The sequence below is a fragment of the Ciconia boyciana genome, chromosome 7, assembly GCF_034638445.1.
Source record: "Ciconia boyciana chromosome 7, ASM3463844v1, whole genome shotgun sequence".
Taxonomy (NCBI): domain Eukaryota; kingdom Metazoa; phylum Chordata; class Aves; order Ciconiiformes; family Ciconiidae; genus Ciconia; species Ciconia boyciana.
This window is the reverse complement of record NC_132940.1, coordinates 17,534,094-17,553,379: the sequence shown is the minus strand read 5'-3', so window position 1 is coordinate 17,553,379 and position 19,286 is coordinate 17,534,094. Positions and strand designations below refer to the sequence as shown.

The following is a 19,286-nucleotide window of genomic DNA, read 5'->3' as shown; positions in this document are numbered from 1 at the left end:
AAACCTAACTCATGCAGCTCTAAACAGGGTAAGGGAGACTAAGCAGTTTTCTTTCAGGCGACACAAGGATACCAATACAGTTTTCTATCCATAGCACTATTTCTGAAATTTGTATGAAGAAATGACAAGTGTAAACTCGAGCATAAATACAAACAGTGGCTTTTTGTATACATACAAGTTTATAATGTCACATACCTGCGATATACCTGTGAAGGACATAGATCAAACAGATAGACTGTACCATTTCTGTATTAGGGTGGTCCCTATGGGTATTTTAAAAATTACTTCCCATCTGAAAGACTAAGACTTTTTCATTTATTTTTTCCCCCTCGTATAAACCAATTAGCTCTATCCTTGGGACTCCACAGATAGGGGGAGCAGAGGCAGAAGTGTTACCGAATGTTTCTATGCTCAATGGCCATTAGTGGCCGGCACCATTAGTACTAACCTTCTCCCATCCCGTCATCTCTTGTATTGCTATGAATCATCACAAGACCCTACAGCCCCAACCTTCCCCCTGCTTCAAGTACAGACTCTTTAAAAGATGTGGGAAAATTACTTTCCCCAACAGACCCTGTTTTATTTGATTGTTACTCCATGTTACAAGGCTGCACTTTATAGTCTGTAAAAGTTGTTCTGTTCAGTCAGTGGTTCACAAATTAACCTGTAAAATGGCAAAGAGCTCAATAAAAAATGTTCATCATTCTAACATCGTAGCCAGGGCTCACAGAGCATAAAAGGGAAAATTTCCACAAAACACATAAACAAGGAAAGCCACATGCAGTTTGTTGATCCAGTGGTTGCTAGACCACTCAAGGCAAGAGATCTTAAATTTTCATTAGCAAATGCCACTCCAGCAGTTGGCATTAGTAAATGTTCTTGAATGTTCACTTTAAAAAAAAACCAAACACCTCCGCCCCCCCCAAAAAACCCACCAAACCCAACAGTCACTTCTACACTAAAACAAAGTTTAGCTCTTTATCAACCATCATGAAAGACAGCGTCACTGCATAGTTTTATTCCAACTATTATAAAATAAAAAATACTAGTCACAAGACTGCCACCAGAATTGTTAATATGCGAGTCTACCACATAAAATTCTCAAGTACAAGTTACACTGAAGTTTTCTGGTCAAAGCAATCCCTTTATTAAAAAAAAAAAAAATCCAAAGCACTCTAAGTTCACCTGAAATAAGCCTGCAGTTAAAACAAACAAAAAAAAACAAAAATCAAATTCAGAATGCTAAGCATCTAGTTAATGCTTTAACTACTACCCTACACAAAATTGTGTCTGGTTCTAGTTTGGAAACACAACTACTTCATTTAACAAGCATTCTGTGATGTCTACTCAAGGTTACAGTCACAGAATGATTAATAAGTACTAAAGTGCAATTTAGGAAGTTTGCTTTAGATCAGACTATCTTTTATTAAAAAAAAAAAAGGGAATCAAAGCATAACTAATTTTTACATTTATAAAATCAGTGCTGCTGTCCAGGCAGCAGACTACAATAAAACAATAGCACTAAAATGTGTAATTATTGCAGTAAGCTCAGTCATAGTTTGGAAAAGTGTCAACTGTTACTTGTTTTCTAAAGAAATTGTTAGAGAAAAACAACCACCATTATCCAAGAATACTTTTGGCAAATAATTCATATGCTCTTTGACATATGCTAACAGTTCTTGAATGATACACCTCCTAAAAACTTTGCATTTGGTAATAATTTACGTGCCATACTTTTGAAGGAATGTTGGGATATTTTTAGCTAATTTTGACCTTGCATTTAGATCAAACAGGAAGCAAGGATTAACTTAAGAAATTAATTATCCTCAACTCATTAAGTTCTTCCTGTCTACAAACCGCCTAAAACAAGGATTCTTTTCTCTGAAACCAAACCAAACACTTAAAACCTGTTTGAGGGCATCCCTGGGACAAGATGAGGACACATACACAACCATTAGCATACACTACGTTCCCATATTCCATCTTGTACAGCATGCAGTTGCTTAAAATCTTGTCACCACAAAATGCTGTATATTAAATACCGCAGGAAAATTATGAAGGGTGCTACTGAAATTACACAAGCCAACAAGTTTAGTCAAGTTTGATATCAATGCATTTCTGATCCTTAAATATCACAGGGTTTGTAGCTCCTCATATTCCTTGTAACAAAGGTTTTGAACAGATGAAAAAGAACAACCCCTTTTTATGGTTTTATGTCTGTACTTGGTTAATCCTTACCAGTTAGTAAAGCTTTAAACTACCTGGTAATTCTGCCTGATATGTATTTGTGAAGTCTATTTTTCTATAGGGAAGCCAAATATTCTTGCCAATTTAGGTTACTATTTAATTGTGGAACTTGATACAGCAAAGATTGAAGGATTAACAGAATTTGCAGAGAGTTTGTAGACAGGCGATTCCATCAAGGGCAGAAAACTCATCCAAATCAATTCCTCAATATCTGAGAGGATTTTCATATAGGTTTCTCTTACATACTAGTTATCTCTAGAGTGCCATCTCATGTTTACATTTACATGCACCTACTTAATATATATTAAGTAAAGTAAGAGAGATGTAGGAACAATCACTGTATTTCATGTTCCTGTTGCTATATGAATACTTGACAGATTTTGTTGCTTAAATGTCATGTTGTCAGACATTTAGTATTTTTTTTCATACTTAAAAAGCACATGCTGTAAGCGCCATTTTTATTTCCATATTGTTTTAAGATGGCATAACAATGAGAAGAAGCAAGTCTAAAAACGTTTACCCTGTTTTCCAACATTCATTCTTGAAAACTAGTTGAAATCTCAGTTAACATTTAAAACCTTTTCTCATCATCTCCAGCAAACAAATATTTTGTATGTAAATTTTATAGCACAAGCTTAAGAAATTATTATGTCCCATTACTCATCACAAAACAATATGTGCTTTTAACCGCAACCTTGACACAAGCTTCCACCAGTCAAAGAGTGCACATATTTAAAACTTACACATAATCACCACTAATGCTCCTGGAAAATATAAAAATGGTCAAGGGCTTTTTTCTATGGCTTAGAACAAGAAAAAAAAACCTGAAAAAACCCTCTTTCAATATCTTCATTCCTCCTTCACATGTGTAGTTTTTTCTTTAAACTTGATATGTGAATAATTTATCATCTATTTCTCTTTCCTAATTCTCATATTAAGACTGCCTTGCCATCTGCACTATGCAAGCACACATAAGTAAGCACATAAAAATCACTAGAAACAATGCTTTGGGTTGCTCCAGTGACCACAAATGTTTAGAAAAATGCTCCCACAAACATGTTAGCAAGACCATGTTTTTCAGAGTATGGTTTGGAAAGCACAGACAGGAAAACCAGAAGAGGATACGTATAAATGTTTTACTAGTTGATTTATTGTTTCTTTCTGCTAAACCAGCACCTCAGTTTTATGTTGGTTTTTCACATCAGAAAGGAGAGGAGGGTTTAATAGTATTGTAGAGGGTAAATGACAAAGCAATAGGAATCAGAAGCAAGTACATTTTCAGACTGTTAAGCTAGAGCGAAGCCAGCCTTGAAAATAAGCGTATTCCCCAATACTTTCTGCCTTTTTGTTGGGATCAGACAGACTGTGGATAGCTCACACATGCAAAAGTTGCACTGATCCTCACATATACATCCTTTCTACTCCTCATTTCCCCTCTTCAAAAGTTCATCTTGAATATTCTCCCTAAGCTTGATCACGCGCTTCCAAGATAAATTTGCCTTTAGGCCAAATGCATTTAACGTGCCTCATGAATAACTAAGAAGCCTGACAAATATCCTCTACCAATTTTTTCTGGGTTGGATGAAGGGGTGGCTGTCCTTTCCTGTCCAGAAGCAAACATAGGCCGTCTCTGCAGCTCAAAGCCCAAAGCATTAAACTAAACTGAAATCAAGAGTGCTTTAACTTCATGCTCCGTGCTCTGATCTCTGCTGGCGGAGGAGCTGGGCATACTTCTGGTTACCACCCTGGCTAGCAATGGGGTGATACTCTCCCACGAGAGTGCTGGGCACACTGCTGGGGAAACAACATTTTATGCGCCCACTGCTAATTTTGACAGCTCATCTTTGGGTCTCATGACTTCTCTTATGCACCTCCGTGACTGACAGCAATTTTACTTCATTAACGACCCCAAAATCTCTCCTCAGAATTCAAAACTTTGGAATAAAAGTTGCTCCAACTGAATTCTGTGGAAAAGTTTTTATGTAACCCTAACTGCTTTGGCCATCGAATAGTTTCAAAGATAAAATTTAGGTTTGTACCAGACATGACAGGTTATGAACACTGCTATGTTTAAATGTAAGCTTAGACAGGTATTTCTGGTCATTCAGCCTTTGCTTTTGGCTCAGACAGCATGTTCGTGAGGCATTTCAAGGACTAGAATAAATACTACTAGCCTACCAGAAAGTAAGGCGTTCTGGCATTTCTCACAGCAGAAAACACCTAGACTATTGCATACACATTAAACACACAGACTATAAAGCCTAATTTAGAAGTATAAATCAAGCAGTATGCCAGAAATTTTCTAGGGTTTTTTTTTTACAGCTTGATCAAACAAAAACATGAAGTACTCTCCTGTTGAAGATAACTTTAAACTTTAAAACAGGTCCTGCTAAAACACAGGAGGTTACTGCAAGTTTTGTCTTCAAACCAACAGCAGCTGCACAAGTAGCACCTCAGGATTAACAATTTAGAGAGCAAAGGGAGGGAAGCCCAGAAGTATATAAAAAATAAAATTTGTTTTAATAAAAGTAGGAAGACAGTGAAAATATAAAACATTCCAATTCCTACTAAATGATCATACTCCAAAGGGTCATTTTGTAGACAAGAACATTCTCCAAAAAGCAAATACACATCTACTCTTGAAATGCTATCTTTGTAAGTGAAATGGAGTTCAAAAACATACTCAGTCCAATCCCAATTTACACACTTTGAAGTCATCAAATGGACAGCAAGATCTAATTGCTTCATCATAAGACGGCAAACTATTCATTAGGTACTTATCTTCAAAAGCTTGCCTTGTTGGCAGCATCACCAAAGTTAATATAAAATAGTTAATTTGCCTAAAAACCTATTAAAACAGACTAAATTATTCTCAGATAAGCAGGAGGGCTTTGTAAGCTTCTTTTATTTGGCTTTTTTAAAAAAATAAACACAAAAATAAGAGAGGCAAGCTATAAGACCTTCAATATTCCCAAAGGCACTAACTTGATCAAGGGAAAGCATTTTAGTGCTATGGCCATCTCAGCAGTTCATAGGATAATGTATCAAGAATAGTATGCAATTATAGATATTTTGCCAGGAAAATATCTTTTCTCACTTTTAAGAGCACACACCGCTGAAGGTTTACTGACAAATGAGTTGCTGAAAAATCTTGGCTCCAAAGTTGTCAGTGGGAGTGCAGCTGAAATAGGATTCTACCTATGAAACTCTTCATTCAACACCAGGATACAAAAAATCTGACATTATGACTCGGTTTCCAAACACACGGATCCTCATACAAGATATTTTCTGTACCAGGTACAAAAGCACATCTTCAGAAAGTGATCATACACTTGTGCTCAAGAGTGTCTTGGTCAATAGACAAGGTGTAGTATTTTTGTCCTTCAGCGTGGGAATAAAACCCTGTGAGATACTACTTTTACCACAGATAATGGAAGGACATGGCTGGAATCAGCTTTTGTAAAAATTAATCCCCATTTTTTGAAGGAATCAAACATTTGAAATTAGATCTTCCAAAAAGTTATTTTTCTCTTCAATCTACATCTGTCATTCAAATGCTAAAGGAGTCAAAATCTTTGACTGCTTTGTTTTGTTCTGGAGACACTTTTTGGTCTATTTAATGTGTCAGAATAAGATTCTGTCATTTTCACATCCTACTTTTTTACTTCATTGCCTTTTACTCTAAATTTGTAAATCCTTCTCAGAATTACAAAGATCCTTCGCTCAGAATGAATGACCAAAATCAACTCCAATATAATACAATCAATTGCTGATTAATGTTTTGTATATTCAAATCCATTGCAAATGCCACATTTTGCAAAAAGAGACTTCTACTACTGAAAACCTCCTCCAAAGCCCCCCACAGAATCAGTGTAATGAAAGGCAAATATTTCAAAGAAAACACAGATACGCTATTTATGCAATCTTTCTGAATATATTCAACAACAATATATCCAGAAAATAAGATAATAGAAATATTGAAAATGGAAAGATACGCCGGGAAAAGATTCAAGGGGAAAAAGAAATAATTAAATTAGCTGGATTTCCCTCTCCACTTTGCAGAAAGTGAGAGGAACAAGCATAAGCTCTGTTCAATTGCCCTCATACCTCCAAGTTCCTTCATGTTCTCAACAACCTTTTTGTATCTTTTTCAAAGTGAAATGAAATGCTACTGCCTTTCAATCTGTTGTCCAAGAAAGATCAGTCCTATACTACCACATTGGAAAATATAGACAATGAGGGTGAGGAATATATACATACATAATATTTATATTTATTATAACCGTATACATTATAAATTTACATTGTATGTATTTGTCTATGTATTTTTAATATATATTAAAAAAACAGAAGAATAAAATAAGATCTTCTGAGAGAAAAACCACTACAGAAGTAAACGGGGAAGATATACATTTTAATTCAAGGAACCTAAGATACCATCCCCACACTCTTTACAGTTTTACAGCAATTATGCACAAGGTTTGCATAAACACTTCAAAATCATCAAAAGCTGTTTTATCAAAACAGCACTTAAGTTTTACATATGTTTCAACACAAATTAGTATTCAGAATTAAACAGCAAGTTGATTAAAAAAAGGATGTCAGCTGTCATTTTAAACTTACTAACTGGATATAGAGAGAGAATGGACGTAAAGGAAGGCAGACAAAGACTGGGCCAAAGCGATAGATAGCTTCTTTTCAAATACTTTTTGTAATTTAATTATCTTATTAATTCTCTCACTGCCCTAGACTCCTAGCTACTCACGATGAATTTTATCACTACCAGAAAGCTTGAATAATAATTATTATAGCAGTAATGTTATTGGAACCATGATGACACAAGGATATTGCAAAGTAAGAACAACAATAATACACTGAATACTAGAGACAATAAAGACATGTGGATGTAGTTGGGCTTCCTGCAGACACGTTTGCAAACAATACCTCTACGGTAAAAATACGCTCTTAATTTATAGCCATAAAAAGCTAAACTACAGCAATGAATTAGTTACTTGGGAACATACTGACACTCAATATGATGCCAGACCCTGACACTCAAGGGCACATCCTGCAAAAACACTGATGTCCTGATAGTCAGCATATTCCTGACACAAAAACATACATGTGCAACATGAATGCTTCCACAAGCATTGAGAATTTATACCTTTAGTGAAGCGCCTGGGCATACCAACTACAGTCAGCACTAGCAGTAATTTTAATACAGGCAATTACTGATAGGAATGCCAAATGGAGGGACTTCAGTTCTCCAAAACTTAAAAGGTCAAGTGGAGAGGAGTTGGGGGTGAATAAAGAACCAACTGACCCAGTTCCAGCAAGGAAAGAGGTTGGCTTTTCTCTCCTAAGCAACTGAAGACTTCTCTGAATGCTGCCTTTCTCAAGATGCTGGGCTTTGAACACAACAACTTAACGGGGCCACAAGTTTTTAGGGGAGTGGGCAAATCCAACTGAATTTATGGGCTTGAGCATCACATGCAGCTAAGGGTTTGAATAAGATACTGCCCGCCCCCCTTCTAGATAGCGAGTAGGACAGATTGCAGTTAAGAGTCTGTACGTGTTTATGAAAGGCTGCAGCCAGCTGGCCAAATTTCAGATGCCTCTCTCAACACTGGGCTCCTTTGATTCAGTCTTTTATCTTTAATTTCTGGTTGAAAAAATAATGCAAATACATGTAACAGTTCAGCTATTTTTCTACAGCGTGGCACTTTCATTATGCTTGCTAGGCTAGTATTTCAGATATATAAACAGATAAATAGCACCACATTTCAAGCAAAGCACTTATCACTATTTTAATACTGCTTTGACAAGGTTTAAATACACTTCAGATAAGTGACAAAAACTACAGACTGTACACAATTACACAAAAAGGCTGTCTTTTGACCCAATTAAGTGATAATACGTGGAGGATTCCATATGCAAAAGCCATCTATTTCCTACAGAGGAGCAAGAATTTGAGGGAAGGCATGCATTATTAGAAGACAAGACAAGTTTGGCCAGAATAAGTCTAACAGTGAGTGACTCATGGTTGCCAGTCAGTAGATATGGAAATGACTTGTTCACAAACTGTTCAAATGTCCCCAAGTTCAACAGCCAGGGGCAATACAAAGCTGTGCAAAAAAAGAATCCAGCTGCAAATATGTCAGTTTTCTGAAATAAGGAAGAAAAAAAATTCCTATGATTTATTTCACTTCAGATGTACACGATAAACTGGAAAGGAATGGTTTAACCTACTATGCTAACTCCAAAGTTTAAGTAGAGTTTTGGGCTCTTTTTTTTTTAATACATATACATTTTATATGGGTTTATATACACACATACAGATATATAAAATGCACGACCAGTCAATTTTAATTTAGTGGAGTATTTGGGGGTCTCTGGTTTTATTAGGGTTTTGCTGTGTTTTAAACCAGTTCCTTTGATAACAATCTCCCGTGAGAACTAAAAAACAGACATAGTAACTTCCAGTCATTCAATTTCAAAGGCACATTGCAGACGAGAAAATTTTACTTACTTTTGCCATGCTCAGAAGCAGAAAATAGACAAGAAAAACAAAGGGAGCATTGGCATGGCATTATGCCATAATGTCATTGTTTTAGTTGCTTTATCTCAGAGTAAAGGCATTAAAAGTAGCTTTTTCTGATTTCCAGTAGTGCTACCACTTTTCCTTTTACAGTGCCAAGCACATTACTGAAACCTGTCAGGTATTTCATTATTGAAATAGCCCAATATCCCTGTCTATGTAGAAAAACAATTATATTGAAGAACAGGACCTAGAACTCCTTTAAACACTTTCTCCTGAGGTTCTCAGCCTTGAACTAATTCCCTACCTCATAGCTACCATTACCACATCTGTAATACCGCATTAATTCACAAAGAAGAGCATGGCACTTCCATTTCTTTGGCTGTCCAACAAGCCTGTTCTATCCTAAACAGCTGATTGCAATTGTGGCTTTTTTCCAGGATTTCCCTGGAGGATGGTATTTTAAGTCTTTGTGCTCTTCAACTTACATATGTGCATTAAAAAGTAACATACATAGATATGTACTGGCCCAAACCTGACCTTTTCCAATGGAGAATCTAGAAAGATGCAGTGCCTTACCTGGTGATTACTTCATCCACTGCAGGCCGTGGCTGGAGGGACTGAAGGCGTATGCTTTATCTGATTTCTCAAGTCCATTTCACCTCTCAGAACTGCCCTCAAAAGACTCTAACAAAAATATCCCCTTGCCGGATAACTCTTCAGAACAGCATCTGCTATTAGAAGCAAAGGCACAGCTCTCACCACATCACTAATTCTCAAACCTATTTCACTAAAAGCATGAGGCCTGCAAACTAGGTACAACAATACTACAGTTTCTCATGTGCAGCCTTCCAGAAGAGGAAAGAAATTTTTAAAAGTTGGGCCTCTTATTTCCACTGTTAGAAACAGATGTTGGAGTGCCAGTGAAAAGGGTGAGATCGAGCCTCAGAGCCCATTAGCAAGTCTGAACTGTCTTGGTGTGTGCTTGGGAACGTGCAGGGCTCTGTATTAGCCAAAATTCAAACATTACCTATTTCATAGAAAATGCAACAGTAGCAGCTGCAACACTTACTCCCATAAAAGTTATAAATAAGTATAAAATCACAAACAATAACATAATAAATAAATAAACAGAATTCATATAATTGCTCTATATCACACTTTTCAATGGGAAGTACAAGCATAGTATGGGAGTAGTTTAAAATTTATTCTGAAAGTGTCCCCAACGACCAGGGGCATGGTGAAGGGGAATGGTAAGGGGGAGCTAAATGAAAAAGTATGATAGAACCAGCAAGGCAAAGTGGAAGAATGTTTCACTGGGTGGAGATACACTGAGGAAGCAGCATTAAAACTCTTGTTTAAGGAAACCCGGTACACAAGAAAACAGCTTCTGAAAGAATGCCTCGGGCTACTCAGTGGAAAATAATAACTACTGGGCAACAGAACTATATTTAAAAGAAATGCGAGTAAATTATTTGCATAGCTGTGTGCAGCCAGAACTGCCAACAATCACAAACTACCCTTTATAAATGAAGTTCAAGTATAAATTATATACTAAGGAACCCTGCACGCTATATTATGAGGCACAATTTCAGAAGTGTTCTGAGGGATTTTCCAAACACATGCAACTGGCAGGCCTACTGACAGGAGATTTTTTTTTTTCTAAATGAAGGAAACATAAGATGGCTATTATTTCAACATCCCAAAAAAGTAGAAACTCTTATATTTCTAGAAAGTATAAGATTTAATCATTGGGAAGTTAAATCATTTAACTTCAAAGGAACGGTGGCTTGTTAGGTACTTGCACAGTGCTTAGAAGGATACTACCCCCGCAAGGGCCACAGGCCCTAGGAAACTACCTTAAAAAAAAAATCTGGCAATCAATTAATCATCAATTAAATTTTGTTCCCTGTGCTTAAGAAAAAAGCCTTAGTCTTTCAAACTATTCACTTATTTTCAAACAAAACAATTTTTAAAAAGTAAAATATTAAGAATTTCTTTCAAATTACAGATTTCTATATGCTGAATTCAAGATGCTGAATTAACAGATATGAGCCGTAAGTTGGTTTATCACTTAGCAGAAGAAATACTCCCACAGTACAGCCAACCAGTGTTTCAACATGATCTGAAGCAATAACCTGAAACAGTAATAAAGTTGCTCAATCCTTGCTCTCCCTGTTATGGTATATTATGTTACTCAGACATGGACTATTTTAAAAATCCAATACCTAAGTATCACTAAACAGCTAGAAAGCAGCAGTATTACTTCACTTCCACCCCACAAAAGAGTAATCCTTCCCCATCTACCATCCTCACCTTCGCTGATCAATCCTACAGGCTCTTCCTTGAATGAGGCACTGTCTTCCCCCATCCCTCTGCCCAACCTTGAAGTGCTTCTAGTACTTGCTATTGTAGAATAAAAATTAATTTAACAGAAGAACTAGAACACATACAAACTTTCCTCTTCTATTCCTTCTCCCCACCAATGCATTACAAAATTTTGGGGAGGGAAGAGAAAAGATGGATGGATTACTTTCAGCTGGATCAGTTTTTTGATCCAACTCACCACAAACACTAATGGCAACGCAGGAGATGGCATGGTACATGCTTAATGCTAGGTCAGTTTAAACCAGAGGCAGAGCTGCACCCACCAGGCTTCCAAAAACCAAAGGGGATGGTCAGACATTATTTCTGTTCCAGGAATGACAGTGCAAACCTCAACATCTGCCTTTCACATGTAATATTCTCTATTAGGGCTGTGCATTCCTAGAGCTAATGGGCAAGTACCTACACCAGGCTTAAATAAAACATTAAAGTTCTCACTGGGAACTAGGGACAGCTTAGTCTGGAGAGAATGCCAATTTAGCTGCCCTTACACGTAAACTTGAAAATAATATGAAAGATTCATAGCTGTATGTACAAATCTCACCAAAAACGTACTTGAAGCTGGGTTCTGACTGGGCTGTGCTTGTGATCTCACCACTACAAACTATTTTTAAAGAGCTTAAGAAGTCCAACAGCTGCAGAGAAGTTACAATGAATATTTTTATTTTCTTTATTTTTTTAATTAGGGAGCTACCTTTCATATGATGAAGAAACCCACAGGTTTACAAATACCTTTTTTAATGATATTAGGTTCATAATAATCTTACCACAGAGACAAAAAGCAGCAGCAGCATTTGTGATGGTCATTCGCTTCTATCTCCTGTACTTCTCAACTTAAAAAAGAAAAGTTTGCCAGGGCGACTGAGTTTTACTTGTATAAAGTCCTATGGGAAGAAAGAGGTTCCCATTCCTTTTTTGCCCAGAAACATGCTCCATTTTCATGTTATAGGCAAGATATTTTAAGACGTTGAACTGAAATTAACCCCCCACACCCAATTGTTCAGTACAGAATCAGGAGTTGCTCATATGTTAATAAACTGGATAAAACCCTTTCTATCAGAAAGTATGGCTGAATATTATTAGAACTGCTGATAAGACTGCAGAATTATTTTATTTTCTATCAAATCTGAAGTCATTCGGTTTTCCTAGTCAGCGCCTAATTCTTACACTTACTTTCCAAGATGACAGTATATCAGATGACCTATCAACGCAAACACATAGCATAGTTCAAAAGCCAGTACCCAAAAAATATGCAAGGTGTCTTCTAACTTAAAGCACCCACTGAAACACAACTGAAGGACCAAAAGAACTACTTTGTTGTTATCATCAAATCATAGTATCACTGCCTCTTCGCACACACACACCTCATTCTTTTGGGGGGCAGGGAGAAAGATTGGAATTCAAGTGCATTAGGCCAACTAATTACTTGGATTCGGAGAAAGCCATTCTCCATATTACAGCTCAGTAGAAGTATCACCAACCATGACGGTAAAAATTTTTCTGTAATGAAATCTTAACATTTGGTAGTCATAAAATACATACCGAACACGTAAAAAGGGAGACATTCAGATAGCTAGAAGCTTTTTAACAAAGCATACTCTCACGTTAAAAAACAGAACCCAAGTTCAAAGCTGTTGCAGAAAGCCCTTTTTCCCCTCCTTACACAGGTTTTAAAGAATCACTAGTAAGTTGCTCACAAAGCAAATCTTTCCATCATACTTTTAATAAACTTTATAATAGTTTTCCCTTCTCCTTAAGAAATAAAATCAGCAGAACATAGTAATTAGATTCTTGTCCCAAAGCAGTATGAGCTGTATATTTTAACCCTCTAAATATGTAACTTAATCATGCCCATTGCATATATATTAAAGAGGAAGAGGAAGCTTTACCAGCAAAATTCTTTATTCTCACATGCATTATGTTAATCTTTCCATGCCAGGAGGTAGACTTCCCTAAAGTAACATACACTGTCAGCAACAGAGGCACTGAAGCCACAGGTACCGACCAGTTTAAGACAGATGGATACAAAATTCCACTGAATCTTGAGCACTATGTTAACACCTGCTTGAATTATCTTCCAATTTCATTCATTTTCTTCTTTAAATTTTTGTTTATAGTTATTGAGACCCTGCAAAAATTCTGCCTCGATTATAATTGGTACAAACTTTCAGTGGAAAAATACGCAGAGTAAGAGCATCCTGTAACTCAAGCAGTCAACCACTGCCATTTCCAGGGTCCTCATCTCTAATATCTAGTTCAGAGAGAGCAAAGTGGAAAAGAAATGCTGAGAAGTAAAATCCCAATGGCATTCATACAGCTCAACATTAAGTCATGCTGAATCTGGCTCTGTTAGAAGCTCACTGTTAAACTTCCCATGTCAAAGTCCACTTCTAGTTTTAACACCAGTAGGAACATAACATGTGCACTTTTCTTCCTACAAACTGGAAGTGTTCATAGTCTAAATATCTTAGTACGGTCAAATACTATGAGAAAACAAATCAGCAACGTTTGTAAACCAGCTTCTGCACTTGTATACACCAGAAGTCTCAGTGCTCTGTTTTTACAACTCCCAGGCACCACAAACTAGGTTCAGAATGGTATTTTTTCACATCCCTGAGACCCTTAATTAAGTAATGTAAAATCTATACAAGTTCTGCAGCTTTACGTATGACAGACAAAGTAATAAGATGTTACCTACCAGGCAGATATTACTCTAGAAAGGTCTTTTTAAGGCAGGAAAAGCAAAAGAAATGTTGCACAAGAGTCTTCAAGTTCATCATTATTCTGTTTAACTACAGCTCAGTGACAGTCTAGGAGATCACTAACTACACTCAGCAAACTGCAGAAAAATAACATCTTACGTTCAATGAGAGTAAAACAAATTGCCCATTTGTCATTAAGAACAACGTCTCCAGCTTTTTTTTTTACACTGTGCTTTCCTTTACAACGCCAAGCGTTAGTAAAACGTCTGAAGTAGAAATTAGATGTGAAGAAGATGATAATTCGTTGCAGCAGGAGGCAGCAGAACTAGACTGACTTTCGGCACCACTGCTGCCTCTCTTCTCCCCCCCAGGTGCCTGTCAGAGGCGCAGGCAGGCCAGCCACCGCTCCTAATAGCGCTGAACACCGCTGCTCTTTTAAGAAAACCCATTTAGACACACTACAGAAACATTTATCTTCCGACACCGATCTCTCCTAGGTCTCATGATCTCGCAAAACACACATACAAATAAACTCAAAGGCCAAGGCTGCTGCCTCTGGGGTTGACAGCCCCTTCCGCAGAGTCCCCAGACCGTATCGATCAGGTCCTTCACCGTTTCGGGCGTGCAAACACACGGAGCCGTACGGGAAAAGTAGCCAGCGGCGCGCGTCCCCCCACCCCCGGCCCGGCGGCACACCGCGGCGGGGTGAGCCCGGCTGCCAACCCTTCGCGCTCCCGCCGCCGGTCCGGCTGCCCGCGCTGCCGCCTCCCCTGCCTCCCCGCGCCCTGCCCCGGCCCCCGGCCCGGCCCCCGTTCGGCCCCAGGCCCCCGGCCGCGCCCCGCCGCCGCTCACCCAGCTTGCCGCGGGACTCCTCCAGCTTCTGGATCTGGTTCTCCAGGAAGAGCACGGCCACCCCGAAGACCAGCACCGCCAGCAGCTGCAACTTGGGCGGCAGCATAATCCTGAGCAGCCCCATGAGCAGCAGCAGCAGCGCCGCCCGCCCGGGATCACGACATAACGCGGGGCCCGGCCGCGGAGGCCGGCGGGAGCCGCCGCCGCAGGGACGGCGCGAGCGAGGGGAGGCGAAGGGAGCGCGGCTCAGGGCCCGCCGCCGCTCTCACATCGCCCCGCGGGCGCGGACTGCCCGCCCGGCCCCCTCCGCCGCGCGGCGGCCACCAGCGCGCCCCTCCCCCGCCTGCGTGCGCTGCTCAGCAACCGAACGCCCAACCGCCCGCCCGCCCCACGCCGCCGCCGCCGCCGCCGCCGCCGCCGATTCCCGGCGGCGGGACCCGCCCCCGCGCCCTCCGCCATTGGGCGGTGCTACCGCCACCCCGCCTCCCCCGCAACTGCATTGGCCCCGCTCAGGGGACGCCCCGCCCACAGGGCGTTGACTCCTCCCTCCCCCCTCCGCGCGGAGCTGCCGGACAGAGACGATGTCCCGCCTCCATGCGACCCTTCGTGATTGGGAGGTCCTTCTTGAAGTCCCGCCCATCTGCCCACTCTCATTGGGCACAGGCAACGCGGCACTTGGGAAATACACAATACCATTGCTCAGACCGGCTGTCAATCGCCGGGTCTAGGGGCCTAATATGCCGGTTGGCAGCAGCTCTCCGGAACGGGAAGGGGCTTTACTCGGAGTTGTTTCGGCAGTGCCTGACTAGAGTTGGTGAACGGTATCTCCTCTAGCCTCGCCGTGAAGCGCTACTGCGAACAGACTAAAATAGCTTTGCTCTAGGCTTCCCGCAGAGGTTCTGAGTCACCTTTTCTGCTTGGGGATTGGGAGCAAGTCTGCCCTCTCCCGCATCAGGCAGTGCGTCGGGCATCCGCGATGGGTGGGGCCCTTCAGCCGCCTCCCGGCGACGCTGGCAGGAGCGTTCCGGCACCAAGATGGCGGCGGCTGCCGAGCTAACGGCCCTGGCGCGCTGCTGGTTCTGGGTGTTAGTGGGGCTGCAGGCGGTGAGTAGGCCGTTCCGGTTTATTCGCGCTCGGGGCTGAATGCGGCTGCGATTTCCTGGACACAGAGAGAGGCTGTAAGGGGGGGTGGGGTGGGAGTGAGACGTGTCCCATAGCGGGAGGCGGAGACAGCGGGCCTTGCCCTGCCCATCCCATGCCCGCGGCGTCGTCCCGTGCCTCGTCCTTCTCCTGCCTCCGCGGCCGCCTCTTTTGCTGTCTTTGTCGGAGGCTGTTCTCTGCTTCTGCCCTCTCCCCTCCTGCTGCCGGTGCCTCTACTCTTCCAGGCTGCGAGAGCCGTGTTTTGAAGCCTAAACACCCCTCCGCCTTGTCCCTCGCCTCGGCCCCGCTTTGCCCTGTTTAGCTCGGAAAACGTGGCCATCGGTGTGGGTGTTGCAGTGACTCTTTAAATAAACTTACAGGCTTCCTAGCCTATTTTTAGTGGGATTTGTGTGTTGTTATAAACCTCATGACCCGGGTTATGCTTGGTAACAAAGTTAAAAATGGGTTTGGAAAGTGAAGCTAGGTGGCTTTTGATTTCTTACTGAAGGTTGTCCTGTGAAAGGCTGTCCCTCGAGGTTTTCCAGCCAGGTCCCGTTTCTCTATTTTAGTGCACCCGATGCCCTTAAAGTTCTGACCCACCTGAGCTCCAAAGACAAGAGGTTATACAAAAGACCTGTTCAAATGTTTCACTCTAATAACTATTAAGTACTTCCTAAAGCAATTTGTATCAATGCTGCATTTGCTTTAATATATTATTGAATGTGAAAGCAAAGCAGTCCTGTAATGTGTATTTGTAGTCAGAGCTTTAAAGGAGAGCATGCTGCTGAAATGAGGTGCATCACTGGCTAAGTAGCTGAAATTATCTTGTTCTGATCGGAAATTAGTTTCTGAAATGTGAGGGTTCTTTTCTAATTCTAAATAGAGACATTTATTATAATTAGTACGCTTATTATTTCAAGATAGTACAATAGTTACGGTACTAAAAATTGAGGAAAAATCTTAGGGAGAGCCAGTTTTTCTTCCCCCCACCCTCCCTATGGTTTTATTCTCAAGCTGTTTTGAGCTTGCTGTGTAACTAGAACTTCTTCACTGACCAATTCTCTTGTAATGGAGACTTTACTTGCTTTCATACCCTGTTTGGTTTTTTGGTTGCTGTCCCCCTAAAAAGAGGAGAGTATTGGCCTTATATATGCAGATGCTCTAGAGCTGTGCTGGGGAAAGATGTGAGGAGCATTGCTGGTGGAAGCAAAATGACAATGGCAGTAATGCCATTTTTGCTCCCAAGGGAACGGACTCAAAAGTGAGCAAAAGATGATAGTAAAGCATAAAAGGGGTGGATGGCAAGCAGCAAGGTGCAAGAAAACTGTTTTAGCTACTGTCATCATCAGTCATTTAATAAGTGAACATTAATTAAAATGTAGCTTTGGCAGTGTTTGGCATTCTCCTTAGATTTTCTATACTACTGTGGTGGTGTTATTTCTTCTTGCCAGTATCCCTCAGAAAGGATAAATAATAGATTATTTCAGTAGAACAGGGTCCCATTTTTTGCTTGCCTGCTGTCATATATAGAAATTACTTTAGCAGTATTCTGTAGGAAGAAGAAAAATAGCTCTCTGCCTGACAGAATAGTAATTTCAAAATAATTTTTTTCTATTATACTTTTCTGTTCATGCTTTAACTTTTTTAGCAGATACAGAGAAACAGAATAATGAGGCACCTGATATATTTTCTACTAATTCCTAATCCATAACATTTCCTATCTGTCACATCAGTGACATGTCTTTGGCTATAGGTTGGCCACTTCAGGGGAGGAAATAGGTTTGTCTCTATCTTACTTGGGTATGCTGTATATATTAAATGATGGGTGAATGTGAAGAAAAGTCTGATTTGCTGAAGGACAAATTTAGTTTTCTTTCTGTATTTTTCTGTTTGTCCCAGCATAATTCTTCTGACTCTTGCTCTGTTATCATCCAGTCCAGTTTACTGGCATCATCTCACTCTTCACTGAACACAGAGGTGCTTGCTGATTGTTTTGTTGGTGTGTTAGATGTTGTGGGTTTTGCCCAAGGTCTTTCACCCAGACTGAGAAGCATCTGGGAAAACTGTCTTAATTTCCTCTCTCACTTCCTACCCCCCCCGGCATACAGCTGGAAGGAAAGGTTTTAAGCTAGGGTGTGAGAATCCCTGTGTAGAGAAGTGGGAATGTGAAAACAAAACCCAAATATCATTTAAGTGCTTGGATAATTGGTAAAATTGTTTTGGCTGCTCATTAAAAACAGAACTGGTGTTTTACATAGAAGCCATGTAATTGAGTTGCCTATTTTAATGTATTAATAGTAAATCAGAATTTCAGGTTTTTATCTACACTTCCACTTTTAGTATGCAATTATTTTTTTTGTAACATTAATGCAAACATGAAATTAAAATCCTACTTGTGTGCCTTGTTGAGCAGTTTGGTCTGTTTCATCACTCCCTGGTTGTGCTTTTCCCAAGCTTAGATGTTACACTTATTTTCCAAGTGTGTTTTCAGTGATATGAAATTTACTGAAATTGTTTTGAAAGAGCAGGCTTTAGAGAGCTGTAGCCATGTGCATTTCAGCTGATTCATTATGGTTTTTTTTCTTAATTTGGAGCTAGCAACAGGAAAACATAGAGTTGTTAGGAGTGTGTATAAATGAATTTTGGCAGGTCTGATACCTTGAAATATACATATTATGAGTGTCTAGAATTCACTGTTAGTTTAAGACCATTCTTCAAAATAAGGTGGTTTTTTGCACTTATGGGTGGACCATCTTGTGACCAAAACAGTCACAAGAGACTTAGTTGTTCTTCCTAATCATTAAAGCAACTTTTTAAAACAACTAATTTAATACTAAAGTATAACATTGTATTGATTTTCAGATAAGTGTATATGGAGCACAGTTGTCATCAGAAGCTTGCAGAGAGCTAGGCTTCTCAAGTAACTTGCTATGCAGTTCTTGCAACCTTCTTGGACAGTTCAGTCTGAATCAGTTGGATCCGTTCTGCAGGCAATGCTGCCAAGAAGAAGCTCAGCTGGAAACTAGAAAGGTGAGTTTTGGACCAAATCCTCTGTGGAATAATTTAAGACATTATGTTATGCTTATGAAACTTTTCATTTTAAAAATATATGAGAATCTGGATTATAATCTCAAGAGGAAGATGTAATGTTTCTTGATAGTCCAATATACATAGGGTCTAGATTTGCAGGCTTGCCACACTGCTCTAAAATAACGTCCCTGTATGAGCAGAGGAATCTTTAGTTCTGTGACAGCTCTTCACTACTGTGAAGTGACTAATGGGAAACTGAAAGATGTATGGGATTTGAAGAGGGCAAAAAAAGATGCTAAGGAGACTGGTGTTCTTGATCACAGCTATTGCTTGGTCATTGACCCGTAGTGTAACATCCAGGATAGTTCAGTTCAGTGCCTAAGAACAAAAGG

At 40.0% G+C, this 19,286-nt stretch overlaps 2 protein-coding genes across 2 annotated transcripts in view; one reads left to right on the top strand and one right to left on the bottom strand.

The window, feature by feature from the left end:
* Window positions 1-15,085, bottom strand: part of HS2ST1 (heparan sulfate 2-O-sulfotransferase 1) — an 85,384-nt gene extending 70,299 nt beyond the window's left edge. Inside the window, exon 1 of the mRNA XM_072867422.1 lies at window positions 14,725-15,085. Within this exon, the coding sequence (XP_072723523.1) occupies window positions 14,725-14,848 (124 nt within the window). The 5' untranslated portion in view covers window positions 14,849-15,085. The remainder of the gene's footprint in view (window positions 1-14,724) is intronic.
* A 584-nt stretch (window positions 15,086-15,669) lies between these two features.
* The window catches only part of SELENOF (selenoprotein F), a 28,715-nt gene continuing 25,098 nt past the window's right edge, over window positions 15,670-19,286 (top strand). Inside the window, exons 1-2 of the mRNA XM_072868172.1 lie at window positions 15,670-15,828; window positions 18,727-18,894. Coding sequence (XP_072724273.1) covers window positions 15,760-15,828; window positions 18,727-18,894 — 237 coding nt within the window. The 5' untranslated portion in view covers window positions 15,670-15,759. The remainder of the gene's footprint in view (window positions 15,829-18,726; window positions 18,895-19,286) is intronic.